This window comes from Acomys minous, assembly GCF_964271855.1.
Source record: "Acomys minous genome assembly, chromosome: 12".
In the NCBI taxonomy this organism is placed as follows: Eukaryota; Metazoa; Chordata; class Mammalia; order Rodentia; family Muridae; genus Acomys; species Acomys minous.
In genome coordinates this window covers 77,924,410-77,938,714 of record NC_140493.1, presented here as the reverse complement: position 1 = coordinate 77,938,714, position 14,305 = coordinate 77,924,410, and the positions used below count along the sequence as shown (strand labels likewise).

Below are 14,305 nucleotides of genomic sequence, written 5' to 3'. Positions count from 1 at the left end.
TAAAGATGTGGGTTTTTCAAGAGGGTTTCTTTGGGCAGCCTTGGCTGTCCTGAACTCGCTTTGTACACCAGGCTGGCCTCAAACTCACAGAGATCCTCCTGCTGGGTTCAAGGTGTGTGCCACCCCTGCCCAGCTGGGTTTTTGAGACAGGGTTTCTTTATGTGTAGTTTTGCCTTTCCTGGAACTCATGCTGCAGACCAGGCTGGCCTTGAACTCAGAGAGACCCGCCTGCTGCTGGGATTAAAGGATCACTGCCTGACAGAAAGTTTTTTTTCTAACTTACATAAGGTCATAAGTTTGTCATTCTTGCTGCACACGTGTGCTGCTTCTGTACACTTTGGGGCTATCCACTACTAAATGCCCCTAGAGCTGCACAGGTGGTGTAGATGTGTGCTGCCCATTGGGAGGAGACTGGTGAACTAGGGAGCTATCAGTAAAGCCAGTTCACCTGTCCCTCAGTTCCAGCACTTGTTACATAGGAATGCAGATCCAAAGGTAGGCAGCCCTATGAGAAGCCAGACATTTGAGTTTGCATTTAATGGGAAACAACATAGTTGTAATATTGGCAACTAATTTTTTGTTTTTCGAGATAGGGTTTCTCTGTGTAGCCTTGACTGTCCCGGAGTTGCTTTGTAGACCAGGCTGGCCTCGAACTCACAGGGATCCGCCTGCCCCTGCCTCCCGAGTGCTGGGATTAAAGGCGTGCGCCACCACGCCTGGCTTCTTTGGGATTCTGTTTCAAGTCTCTCCTACTTCCATATTCTTGGCACACAGCCATCTAGAAATCTCCTCAACACCCAGTGGCATCAGTCCATTTCATTGTATCTCTCCTCCTTTGTCACCATCTTCCCCACCTACTCATAAGATGGAATCTAGTCGGGAGCCAGAGGCAGGTGGATCTCTGTGAGTTCAAGGCTAGCCTGGTCTACAAAAGGAGTCCAGGATATTAAAAAAAAAAAAAAAAAAAAAAAAAAGGGAATCTAGATGTGGCCCAGAGGTGGCCAGACTTCTCACTGACTGGCCTGGCTCAACCATGCCATCTTGTGCTTCCCTGTGCCTAACATCCATGGACTGCTTTGTTCTTCTCCCACTGGTCTCTGATGGCTCTCCACACAGGTGACCACAACTGCCTCCTTGGCATAGCTAGGCTATCTTCCACTTAGAAAGTACCTCCAAACATTTTTTTTTCTTTTCAGATAGGGTCTTATTGTGTAGCTTTGGCTGGCCTGAAACTCCCTATGTAGACCAGGCTGGCCTTAAATATACAGGGATCCAACTGGCCCTGCTTCCCAAATGCAGAGATTAATGGTGTGACCACCAAGCCTGGCTTCAAATGATTTTTTGTTTTTTGGGTTGGTTTTTTTGTTTGTTTGTTTGTTTGTTTGTTGCTTTGTTTTGTGAGACAGGGTTTCTCTGTGTAGTCTTGGCTGTTCTGGACTCACTTTGTAGACCAGGCTGACCTTGAACTCATAGTGATCCGCCTGCCTCTGCCTCCCCAGTGCTGGGGTTAAAGGCGTGTGCCACCACGCTCAGTGCTTCAAACGTTTTTAAGCAAATAAAAGATGACATTTAGCCAAGTAGAGCAGAATTGTCTGAAGGATTATTTCCCAGCCCATTTATTTATAATAAAAACTGAGCGTCGTTTTGATAAGGTAACTTTTCTTTACCCTCTTCAGCCCCCTCATGCCCTAGTGTCCATGCAAGTGCTCAGGAGCCAGGGAGAGCTGCCTCCAGCCCTGTAGTCTTCTCGTGGGTCACTCCTGGGAGTTCTGGGCTTTCCTTAATCCTCTTTTTCTTCAGTTTTGGTTTTTCAGGAAGTTTCCTTAAAGAATCTGAAAGAACAGAAATCAGAGAGGTTCCCAAAGACACCACAACTAGAAAGAAACCTCAGTGACATGTGCAGGGGCAGCAAGAACAGAGAGTCCCTGGCGCTTGCTTTTCACTGGAGCCTATAAGGTAGAGAGATGACATCACCCCTGGTTTGTAGGTGAGGATGGCCGGTCAAGCAGATGGCAAGCACCTGACATGTCTGAAGCTTTATAGCACGCTAGAGTCACAGTCAGGACCAAACCCAAGTCTGCTTGACTTTCCTATGTCCCTCTCAGTTCTCATGACTAACTCCAAGTGCTTTGAAAACACAAGTCTGTTGGCAAACAACACTGCCAGGTTTTTTTTTTAAAGATTTATTTATGTATTATGTATACAGTGTTCTGCCTGCACATCTGCACACCAGATCTCATTATAGATGGTTATGAGCCACCATGTGGTTGCTGGGAATTGAACTCAGGACCTTTGGAAGAACAGCCAGTGCTCTTATCCTCTGAGCCATCTCTCCAGCCCAGCATTGCCAAGTTTTAATCAACAACTGGTTTATGGACACAGTGCCAAAGAAACACCATGTCAGTCACTGTAGTGGTAGACTCTGTCCTAGCAGACCCCAAAGGATGGGTCTACCAGTGTTATGTGCTTTCTTCCTGCAACAGTGGGGTAGGGGACCCACATAATCTCTAAGCTCCACCATAGTCACCAGCCAAGTGTGTGTGTGTTACTAGGGACTAAATCCAGGTCTTCACATGCGCTAAAAGCATTCTACTGCTGAGCTATGTCCCTAGCTCCCAGCTCCCAGCTCCAACATAAACACACACAGATGTACATGCACACACAGAAAGGGGAGGGAGTTAATGCATCAAGAATTTCTATCTAAAGTCTGTTTATAGGTTAAAAAAAAAAAGTTGTAAAAAATGCCAAAAGGAAAAAATAGGGATAGTTGGACCATGGGAAATCCTGGCAACCACCTGGTTTCTGCCAACATGTCAGGTAAAAAGGCAGCAAGTTTATTAGGCTGAGATGTAACCAGGTAGAGCACCTGGTGTGAGCAGCCAGGGCAGCAGTTACCTCTGAAACTTGAATATGGATTGTCCAATTCTACAAAGTGAAAATGCTGCACCCACATGGTGTAGCCTTGGCTGTCCTGGACTCACTTTGTAAACCAGGCTGGCCTCAAACTCACAGCAATCTGCCTGTCTCCACCTCCCAAATGCTTGGGATTACAGGCCTGCACCACCACACCCAGATTCTTTTTTTTATTTTTTATTTTTTATTTACTTTTTGTTTTTTCGAGACAGGGTCTCTCTGTGCAGCCTTGGCTGTCCTGGACTCCCTTTGTAGACCAGGCTGGCCTCGAACTCACAGTGATCCGCCTGCCTCTGCCTCCAGAGTGCTGGGATTAAAGGCGTGCGCCACCACCGCCCGGCTCAGCTTATTAAATTCTTAAAATTACATTTACTTCTAGGGACGGTTCATGGCCCAGAGGACAATGTGTGGGAAACAGTGGTAGAGCCCTGGAACCGAACTCGGGTCATCAGGCTTAATGACAAGCGTCTTTACCCACTGAGCCATTTCGTCAGCCCCGTTTGTTTTCTAACAAGGTCTTACACACTGTAACCCAGGCTGGTCTGGAAACTATGTAGTGCAAACTCACGGCAATCCTCCTGACTCAGTCTCCGAAGGGCTGGGATTACAAGCACAAGCCACCATGTGTGACAATACTTATTCAGTCCCCTTGGTGTGATGTCCGGCTTCTCGGTCCACCACCCACGGCTCTCCCACTGTACCCTGCCTTATACCTCTCCCCCCCACTCTGCCCTTGCTTCCCTCACTGCCAGGCCAAGCCTGTCTGCTCACTCTCCACACACTCCCACCCTCCTTTGATCTCCTCCACCCTCCTTTGATCTCCTCCACCTGCCTCCTTGCTTCTTTCCTTAGAGCTCACCTGGGCTCTCCTCCGTCCTGTGTGTGGCTCGTCCTTATCAGCATTCCCTTTGCTCCTTGTCTCTGAAGAACTCCTCTCTAAAGGGAGACACTTACTCCCATCTACATCATCAGGATGCTGCAGGGCTCAGCAGGAAAGTGCACAGTGCCTGGCCCAGACACAGCCGGCAAGAGCGGAGAGCACGCTCCCTCACCCAGGGCTTGCCCATGCGCACCTGAGTAATGCCTGGCCTTAACTCTTTGAGGCTCCATGCTGTGCTCTACTTCCTCAGCTTAAACTGCAGGCACCAAGGCCACACGAGGGCCATCAAAGACAGTTTCTGTGTCTCCCTAGCTGTTTGGCCCAGGCTTACTACCACTGATCTATCTTCACAGCTGCTCCTATGCCCAGTGGGACGGGGAAAGAGATGCCCAAGGCCACCTTGCATGACCTCCACCCTGTGATGCCTTCAGAAGAGCCTCTGAGTCCATATGAGGACCACACCGAGTTCTCTGGGTCACCATGCTTGTCTTTGCCTGTCCCAACAGTAGCTAAAAAAGGACAGCCCACTGTGGCACAGAGCCAGTTCTAGAAGCGTGGGGCTAGATTCATGCCAAGGCGCTCTGTGCCTTATGTCCAGCAGGAGCCCTCTAGGTCCCCACCGTCGCCTAGCCTGTTCCTGTTCAGAAGGCTCCGTCTCCTAACTCCACAGCCCTTGTGCAGGGAGTCAGATATTTTGGTCACCACAGAGGCCAAAGTGGCTGGGGACGCCTTTGCCCATGCCATCTACCTCCCTGCAAGGATGAGTCTCTTCCATTTTCCCCCTGTCCCACTCCATCAGAGTGGGCATCCTGCTACTGCTACCCAGACACCTCCTGAGGGTCCATGCTCTTGCCACTTAGAAACTGTTTCACCCTAGAACGTCACAATGAGGAAGGGCCTTTACAAAATGTTAACTGAACCAGGCGGTGGTGGTGCACGCCTTTAATTCCAGCACTTGGGAGGCAGAGGCAGGCGGATCTCTGTGAGTTCGAGGCCAGCCTGGTCTACAAAGCGAGTCCAGGACAGCCAAGGCTACACAGAGAAACCCTGTCTCAAAAAACCAAAACAACAACAACAAACAGCAAACAACAACAACAAGCAACAACAACAACAACAAACAACAACAACAACACCACTTTTTTTTTAAGTGGAGGAAAATGCAGGAGTCAAAACCCAGGCACTACCAGACCTCTGCTGGGGAGATTACACACAACACTGAAGGAACAGCACTAAAGGCCAACAGTGCTAGCCTGTGGGTATTGGGTTGTGTTTCTTTGTTGCCAGTCCCCCACCTCTACTAACCTACATAAATATGTCTGGGAGGAGCTAAAAATAGAAAAGAGTCCAAAGAGAGCAGGAAAGGACAGAAGGGAGGAGGAGAGCTGTCAGGCTCAGAGAGGAGGCTCTAGCTTGCTCCAGAGAAACCCTCAGACTTGCCCACAGCCCCTCACCCCGGCCGTGAGCATCACCTTCTCCGGGGCCGTCTGAGGACCCTGGCTCCTCCAGCATGACCGCTTCTTGGCCTGGGGCCTGCATCTTGGACAGCCTCTCCTTCATGCCGCTGATGTTTCCATGCAAGCCCCAGGCACTGCAGAGCCTCGGAAGACTGTCCTCCTGGTTGGCGAGCAAGGATCTCTCCGGTGCATCCAAGGGGCAGAATGCGACCTGAAATTGAGTCCAGTGTTGAAGAAACACTGAAGAAGAGATGGGCCTAAGTCCTACAGCAGTGGCAGCCTCACCTAACCCTACCCTTAGCTGCTGAGAAACTATGGACTCTCCCATTTGTCTCGCCAAAAGGCTGGGGTGAGAGTCACAGAAAAACCGAGGCTGTGGGGAGGGCCAGGCTGCACCTGTGTCTTCTAGATAGCCTCTCCATGCTGAGCAGTCCAGCCGGCCCTCCTGTCTCAGCCCACAGAACGCCATGACTGTAGGCGTGTGCCGCTGCACCCCGACTGCGCTTCCTTTGTTTCCTGCAGTGAGTGCTGAGGATAGGAACCAGGGCTTCGTGCATGCCCAGCAAGTGTCTACTGCCCTCACACCCCAGCCAGTACCTTTTGTTTTATGTTTTTTGTTTGTTTGTTTTGGTTTTTCGAGACAGGGTTTCTCTGTGTAGTCTTGACTGTCCTAGACTCGCTTTGTAGACCAGGCTGGCCTCGAACTCACAGCGATCCTCCTGCCTCTGCCTCCTTGAGTGCTGGGATTAAAAGCTTGAGCCAACATGCCTAACTAATACTAATTTAAACTTTTTTTTTTTTGAGACAGGGTTTCTCTGTGCAACAGCTCTGGCTGTCTTAGAACTCGCTCTGTAGACCAGACTGGTCTCGAACTCACAGAGATCCTCCTGCCTCTGCCTCCCAACTGCTGGGATTAAAGGTGTGTGCCAACACCGCCCAGCAAATGGCAATGTCTTCTACTTAGAAAAGGAATTACTAGACTCAGTCACAGAGTCAAACGCCTGTAGGCCAGCTGACTGGATACTGAGGTGGAGGATCACTCATGCTCAGGAGTAAGAGTCAACCTGGGCAACACAGCAGGACCTCAGCCTCTTTCCTTAAAGAAAAGATGGTCCTTGCCAGGCATGATGGCACACGCCTTTAATCCCAGCACTCAGAAGGCAGGGGCAAGCAGATGTCTGTGAGTTCGAGGACAGCCTGGTCTACAAAGCTAGTCCAGGACAGCCAAGCCAAGGCTACACAGTGAAATCCTGTCATGAAAAACCAAAAGAAAGAAAGAAAGAAAGAAAGAAAGAAAGAAAGAAAGAAAGAAAAAGAAAAGAACTGTGTATTGTATGTCTGTAGTCCTGAGGTATTCTGGGGAGGTAACACTGAGTGCAGTGAAATGAATAGTTTGCCAAGAGTTCTCAGAAGGGAAGGAAAGGGTGAATAAGTGGATCACAGAAGATTAGGCTAGTGTACCTATTCTGAAAGACACTGTAATGGGAGGGACATTTACCACAGATTTATTAAAACCCCTATCATGAGCAAGATGTAGTAATGTCGGCCTGTAATCCCACCTCTTGGAGGTTGAGGCAAAGGGATTGTAAATTTGAGGCTAACCAGAATTCAACAGCAAGACCCTGTTTAAAAGAAGAAACAGGGGATAGGCTCACAAGGCCCCATACCCCTGAGGATCTACAGACTGCCAGTGGTTGCCCAGAAAGGGTGTGTCCCTGTTAAGTACCCATGTTCTGCAAATAAGCCCTTAAGGGTGTTGCTATAAGCAACCCTAAGTAAATTTATTGGCTCACACACACAAAGATAAGAGTAGAAGGGAGTTAGTTGGGAAATGATCAGTAAGTGTGCGTGTGGAGTAGGGTGGGGTGTAAAAGGCGGGTGTGGGGAGTGAATATGATCAAAGCAAAACCCATTTGTATAGTTAATATGTTAGTTTTAAAAGTTTTAGGCCAAGCATGGTGGCGCATGCCTTTAATCCCAGCACGTGGAAGGCAGAGGCGGGTGGATTGCTGTGAGTTAGAGGCCAGCCTGGTCTACAAAGCTAGTCCAGGACAGCCAAGGCTACACAGAGGGACCCTGCCTTGAAAAAAAAAAAGTTTTAGAAATTAAATAGAAACAATAGAAAGTATAAAACACAAAACCTAAATCCTGATGTAAACCCTGGGCTTTCTCTAGGAAGAACCTACTGATGCTGTCTTACTAGTCTCCACAAACGTGCCTAAAGAAACTATGCTGCAGAAGTGTGGAAGTGTGGGTGGGAGAGCCGGACCCAAGCTGCCCAGGGGTTGCCCTGTAAAGTGGTTTTAAGCCCCTACTCAGATCTAGCCAATGGACAGGACATTCTCCACAGCTGAGTGGAGAGCGGGAAATGACTCTCACACAAACTCTGGTGCCCCATATTTGACCACGCCCCCTTGATAGGGAGGCCCAGTGGCACTCAGAGGAAGGATAGCAGGCTAACAAGATGAGACTTGATGGCCTATGATCATATAGAGGGGGAGGAGGTCCCCCTCAGGAACAGATATAGGGGAGGGGAATAGGGTGAAAGTGGGAGGGAGGGAGGATACAAGGGATGGGATAACAATTGAGATGTAACCTGAATAAATTAATTAAATAATAAAAAAATAAAAATACAGTGGTTTTAAGTCTATTATTATAACTATGATTATGATTACTTTTTGAGACAGGGTCTATGTAGTCTTGGCTGCCTGGGCCTTGCTGTGTAGACCAGGGTGTCCTCAAACTCACAGATCACAGCAATCTGCTGGCTTCTGCTTCTCAGAGCTAGGATTAAGATGTGTGTGGGGCCACTGTACCTGGCTAAGTCTCTCTCTCTCTCTCTCTCTCTCTCTCTCTCTCTCTCTCTCTCTCTCTATATATATATATATATATATATATATATATATATATATATATATCTTTTCTTTTCTTTTTCTTTCTTTTTTTCTTTTCCTTTTTCTTTTCTTTTCTTTCTTTCTTTCTTTTTTTTTTTTGAGACAGGTCTCTCTGTGTCGCCTTGGCTGTCCTGGACTCGTTTTTTAGACCAGGCTGGCCTCCAACTCACAGCAATCTGCCTGCTTCTGCCTCCCGAGTGTTAGGATTAAAGGTGTGCGCCACCGCACCTGGCTTTTTATTTATATATTTTTTTCATTTTTGAGACAGGGTTTCTCTAGGTAGCCTTGTCTGTCCTGGAATTTGCTCTGTAGACAAAGCTGGCACACCCATTCCCCCACCCCACCCCCCTTGGCTGGGGAGACAGCCATGGGTGAAGCCCACTAATTTTTTTTTTAAAGCTTATTGATATGGTTTAAATTCCACTCCATAATTAAGAAACTACTACTTGCTGCATTTTTTTTTGGTATGACAGCAAAGAAAAAGATTTGATCTTTTCTAAATACATATTTGTATGATACTGGGGCTTCTATGTATTTCAACTAAGACAATATATTATAAGACACTGACTACAGAAGCAGACCTGAGAATGCAGCTGCTTCCCTGAGTCAGGCTCTAAAGAGAGCTGCAAAGTGTAAACACTTCTGCTCTTCTGAATCTGCTGCTGTTTTGGAAAGCAGTTACTTTTTCATGAATATTTTTTCATAGGATATTTGTGTTTAAAAGAGTTCCTATTTTAACTTTCAAATACTTTAGTAAGCACACACTTAAAATTTCCTTATCTAAGCCTGGCATGGTGACTCATGCCTTTAATCCCAGCATTCGGGAGGCAGAGGCAGATGGATCTCTGTGAGTTCGAGGCCAGCCTGGTCTACAAATCGAGTCCAGGACAGCCAGGACTATACAGAGAAACCCTGTCTGGAAAAAACAAAAACAAAATCCTTATTTATAATCTCTAGTAGAGTAAACTTTAATAGCTCTAACCACATAAGCATGTCTTTTGGAGTTCTCACTTATTTCAAGTAAACATGCCCCAAGATCAGGGTATCAGTGTGAGGACAGAGCTAAGCCATGTTCTGCTTTCAGCCCCTGGAGATGTCCTCAAGCTGGCCTCAACTGTCCTCACCCATGGTCCATGCTGTCCCTGCCCTTGCTAAAACCATGGTGCGGATATGGAAGAGGAACAAATGTCATGAGCTTGGTGGCCCTAGTCAGCTCCCTCAGGTCCCAGTATAGGGGAAGACACAAGTAGTGGCACTTCCTCAGCAGTGAGCCCTGGAAGGGACGAGGGGGGGGGGCTTGGTATCGGAGGCCTTTCGCTTCCAGTCCTCCCCTCATGATCTAAGAACACAGCAACCAAACTGCTGCTGGACCTCAGAGGCTTTCTGCAAAGCCTCACCAGGAACTTGGCCGTCTGGTTGGTTTTGGTGTACTTATAGAGCCGTCGAAGCTGCTTCGCCTCTAGTTCTGAGAAGAGGGACACGAATCTCCAGAGCATCCTGCGGAGAGAAACCGAGACCAGACTGAGAGAGGCTGACCAGAGCCTTTTCTCCCCCTGCACTGTTCTGTGACCAGGATCTACCCAGCAAAAGGGTGCACAGTGCCTCCTCAGTCTCAGGGTGAGGAGACGGAGGCAGGGACCAGGACAGAAATGCCATGTGCTGGTATCAAGCACCTGTACACAGCAGCTGTTCACTTAGAGGGGAGAGGACTCTTCTCAGGAGAGGCTTAAAAATGAGTGTGTGTGTGTGTGTGTGTGTGTGTGTGTGTGTGTGTATGTGTGTGCCACAGTGCATGTATAGAGGTCAGACAGCTAATAGCACTGGATCTCTCCTCAGGTCATTGGACTTAGTACCCAAGGCCTCACCTCCTGAGGCATCTGGAGGCTCTTGGGAAAAGCCAAGGGACAATCAGTGCTCCCCTGATGACTAGAGGTGCCTGTTCTTTAGACATCCGCTGTCTCCCCGGATCTTAGCCCTCTCCATGGCTGGAGGATCCCGGCTATAGCATAATCTTGAGTGAAGGTGGGATAAAGAAAGAGAGGAGGGCGCCTACTTTTTCCAATGCTTCATCTCCCAGGCTCGGCAGTAATGCTGCAGGAAGGTGTTGATGTGGCCGCCCAGGGCCTCGAGGCTCTCCTTCGTGTACTTTATCCTTTTCTTCTGGGGAAGGTCCTTGGGCAGGTTCAACTTTCGCAGGAACTTCTTCAGAGGCCTCAGATATTCTTTACACTGCGGAGGTCACAGGCAAGGTGAGGGGCTGAGGCGTGGGGAGGAGGGGCAGGCGGACAGACCCAAGTGCCGGGCACATTGGCCTGACTGAGGTCCTTACTGGTTCACAAAGGGCTGTGCGGTGACGAGCTCCAGCGAAGGTCCCACCCCGCTAGCATCCTGAGTGTGACAGATCAGGTGATGGGCTACGGGTCAGAAGCCTCCTGATTCCTCCCAGGCTAGAGGGACAAGGTTTCAGGCTGGCCTCTTACAATTTTGAAGGTGTCCTGGCTCAGGCCCTTGGCATGGCGGACCAGCGCATCTCCGGTGGGCACGGCGCTGGAGCTCCTCTCTAAGCAAAGAACACTTCCCACCTGGAAGGAGGTGGTACAATCAGTGAGGGGCTTGGGTCTGAGGACCAGTCCTGGCCAGAAATACTAGCAAATGATAGCCAAGCTCTTCTCTATTCTCCCTGTGAGAGGTCAGTGAGTCTGGGTAAGGAAACCCATCTCTGAAAGCCTCTGCTTAGAAAACAGAGAATATTTTACCTATTTCTTTCAGAATAATTTTTGGCTATACTGGGAAACTTTTCAAAGCTCCTGATAAACTCATTTTCTTTTTTTTTTTAAAGACTTAATTTGTTATGTATATAGTGTTCTGCCTGCCTGCACACCTGCATGCCAGAATTTTCCCACAGATTCTGTGATGCTGGCTATCATTACCTCTGGTTATAAGTGAGAGCACCGGGACACTGCAAGAATCTGTGACTTCTTACAGGGATGGGCAGAAATCGTGTCTCCTTTCATTCAGTCATGGGCCTGGCACTTACTGAGGGCGCAGGCCCACGTCTTTGCATCTCTAAATTTTAGCATGATGGCATGCATCTGAGGGGCACCCAGTAAAAAAGCATGCTGGTAATAACTGGGGTCTTCTGACACAAAAGTGGAGCAAAGGGAACTGAAAATTAGTTGTGAAAAAGTGGCTATAAAATATTACTAAATTTAGAGAGTAACTTTTTAAAATTATTTATTTATTTTTATTTTATGTGCATTGGTGTTTTGCCTTCATGTATGTCTGTGTGAGAATGTCAGATCTTGGAGTTAAAGACAGTTGTGAGCTGCCATGTGGGTGCTGGGAATTGAACCCGGGTCCTTTGGAAGAGCAGTCACTGCTCTTAACCGCTGAGCCATCTCTCCAGCCCCTTAGAGAGTAACTTAACTACTAAATTAATATTACTGAAATTTAGAGGGTATAGGATTACATTGGTATAATGAGTTTGAACTTTACATTTTCTTTCTTTTCTTTTTTTTGGGGGGAGGATTTAAATTTTTATTGTTATTTTTTTGGTTTTGTTTTGTTTTTGAAACAGACTTTCTCTGTGTAGCCCTGACTGTCTTGGAGCTCAGTCTATAGATCAGGCTGACCTTGAACTCACGGACGTCTACCAGCCTCTGCCTCCTGAGTGCTGGGCTTAGAGGTGTGCACCACCACTGCCTGACTCACACCTCACATTTCCAAAGCCCCTCAGAACAACTGGATTACTAGCAATTTGTGTTCAGGAGAGGAAGATGGATGCTCAGACCACTCTGAAGGGAAGCTAGGGGAAAGGTGAAGGAGGGAAGGACCGCTTCCTCCCAACTATAGAGAGTGAGGACTCTGGCTGACTCCATAAACACAGCCACATAACTGTACACAGACCATACATAACACATGAGTGCTCACATAGGCACGCATGCTCACATAAGTAAGGGTAAGCCTTTATAACCAACAGTAAAATGGAACCTCTCATCATCTTGCTAGAAACACATCTCTGATAAACATGTTTACTACCTATCTGCCCGCCCTTTTGGTTCTGGGGAATCAAACCCAGGCATAAGGCAAGTGCTCTAGACTGCTACCCCCAGCCCAACTGTTGAAGGAATTTTTTTTTTTTTTTTTTTTTTTTTTTTTGGGACAGGGTTTCTCTGTGTAGCCTTGGCTGGCCTTGAACTAACAGAGATCCACCTGCCTCTGCCTCCCGAGTGCTGGGAACTGTTGAAGGAATTATGTGCTCTTGTTCGGGGGGTGGGGGTGGGTGTGGGGGCTCTTGCCGAGTCACACACCCCCATTTTCTCTTCTTGTCTCCTTCCTTGAATTTCATGTCCACATAGCTTCCTAAAACCAGCCCCTCCCTGGCTCCTTCACATCCAAGCCTCACTTCACCTTCTCTAGGGGCTTGTGTCCTTCACCCCCTTGCGCATCTGTGCCTTCCATCTCAACAGCTGGGCCGGCAGGCTCCAGCATAGCACTCCTCAGGTCCCCCACAGGCTTCTAACTTACTGCTTCTGTGACCTGAGTGCCCCAGGTAGTGGGCAGGCTGCCTCCAGAACTCGGAGCAAAACCATGGCAACTGCCAACACAGAGCTCAGCCCCCCTGTCTGCCCTGTCCACTCATGCCTCAGGGCGGCCACCAGCCATCGCCTTCACCTGGGAGCTGGACTGGGTAAGTGAATAGGTGAGGCAGATGTGCTGGCTAGCCAGCCCACACACATACCAACAACTCCTGCCGCCCTCCTCCCCGCCCCCGCCCCGCCCCTCGCCCCCGTCAGCGCTCACAGCTGATCAGGACCACATGGCACACTTCCGATCAGACACTGCTGCTTTTAAACCCTGGTAAGGTTTTTGAAGTACTTTTCCTGAATGGATACCACTCCTGCCTCCGTAGTTACACGGGAGGCGGGGCAAAGGATTATTATAACAGTCCTTTCCAGAACAAAGGACTAAGGGATGTGCTGAAAGAGAGAATGGAATATAATCTCTACTGAAATACACTGCTAGATCCTGTAGCCACCAAGTTAATGAACTGACTGTGCTGAGGAATGCTTGCCTTGCTTTAAGGGTATTTTACAAAAGTACCAGACAGAGTATCTTTCATTAATCCTCACCAAGACCTTCCTGGGGGCTAGGTGCCAAGTAGCGACCCTGTTCCCTAATGAGCCTGCGTAGCCGCGGTCCTATCACTTGCCTCAGGTCCCTGGCCGCTGAAACAGGTACAAGGCTTTTGGTCGGATTACGAGCGCTATGGCTTCTTCCTCCCACATGCCGGAGCAAATACTGTCAGCAGCGCCTGGAGCCGCAACGGAGGGCCTAGCTGGTGGGCGCTCAGACGCTCCGGGGCTCTAGTAGGACAGCTCCGTCCCTACCAGGGCACCAGCGCCCCCTCGTGTCCTTCAGCTGCTAGCCTAGCGAGTTGCCCGGTGTAAAGACCGTTGTAGCTGCAGTTTACTCACTTAAGTCCTGTCTTCCCTGGAACGCTGGATTCCATCGCCAGGACCTCTTGCATGTCTTCAGGGACTGGCGATAAATTCCCCCCTCCCCTTCTCCCGCCCTAGTTTGATCATGTTCTCCTTCTTTAGTGGCCACTGGGTCGGACCGCTGTCGGCCAGGAGCAACCTTTAGCAAATTGTGGGGCGGGATGGGGATAATCAAAGTCCCTGCTTCTCTCCCTTCACTTTGAAAGACCTGTTCCCTGAGGATTATTTTGCAGCTAAGAACAATTATGTTGGTAAGAGGGAAGCCGACCTCCCAGCGGCTGGAGAGAAGACTCAGTGGTTAAGAGCGCTGCTCTTCTAGAAAACCCGAGTTCTGTTCCCCGTTCCCACATGGCAGCTCACAACTGTCTGTAACTCCAGTTCCAGGGGAGGGGACACTCTTAGACCAATGCACATAAAATAAAATTAAATAAATTATTAAAACAAAAGAAGGCCTCCTAGACACTTACTAGAGAGTAATAATCGGTAAACAACGTGAAACTGTAGAACATGCATTACCTCTGTCCATCCTAGGGACGGCCCTGAGGAGGAGTGGCATTCTAGAAACCATTTTGGGAATGTCGTCAGCAGCAGGATAAATAAGATGTTATGGGACTGGAGAGATGGCTCAGTGGTTAAGAGCACTGCCTGCTCTTCCAAAGGACC

At 48.6% G+C, this 14,305-nt stretch overlaps 1 protein-coding gene across 1 annotated transcript; it reads right to left on the bottom strand.

Moving 5' to 3' along the window:
• Window positions 1-1,594: 1,594 nt before the first annotated feature.
• On the bottom strand, window positions 1,595-12,723 carry CHCT1 (CHD1 helical C-terminal domain containing 1). Its single transcript, XM_084748192.1, has 6 exons — window positions 12,552-12,723; window positions 10,622-10,723; window positions 10,195-10,370; window positions 9,539-9,638; window positions 5,263-5,458; window positions 1,595-1,832 (listed from the first exon to the last, which is right to left on the bottom strand). Exons 1-6 carry the CDS (start codon window positions 12,630-12,632, stop codon window positions 1,708-1,710), a joined length of 780 nt encoding a protein of 259 aa, XP_084604318.1. The 5' UTR covers window positions 12,633-12,723; the 3' UTR covers window positions 1,595-1,707.
• Between the last annotated feature and the right edge of the window lie 1,582 nt (window positions 12,724-14,305).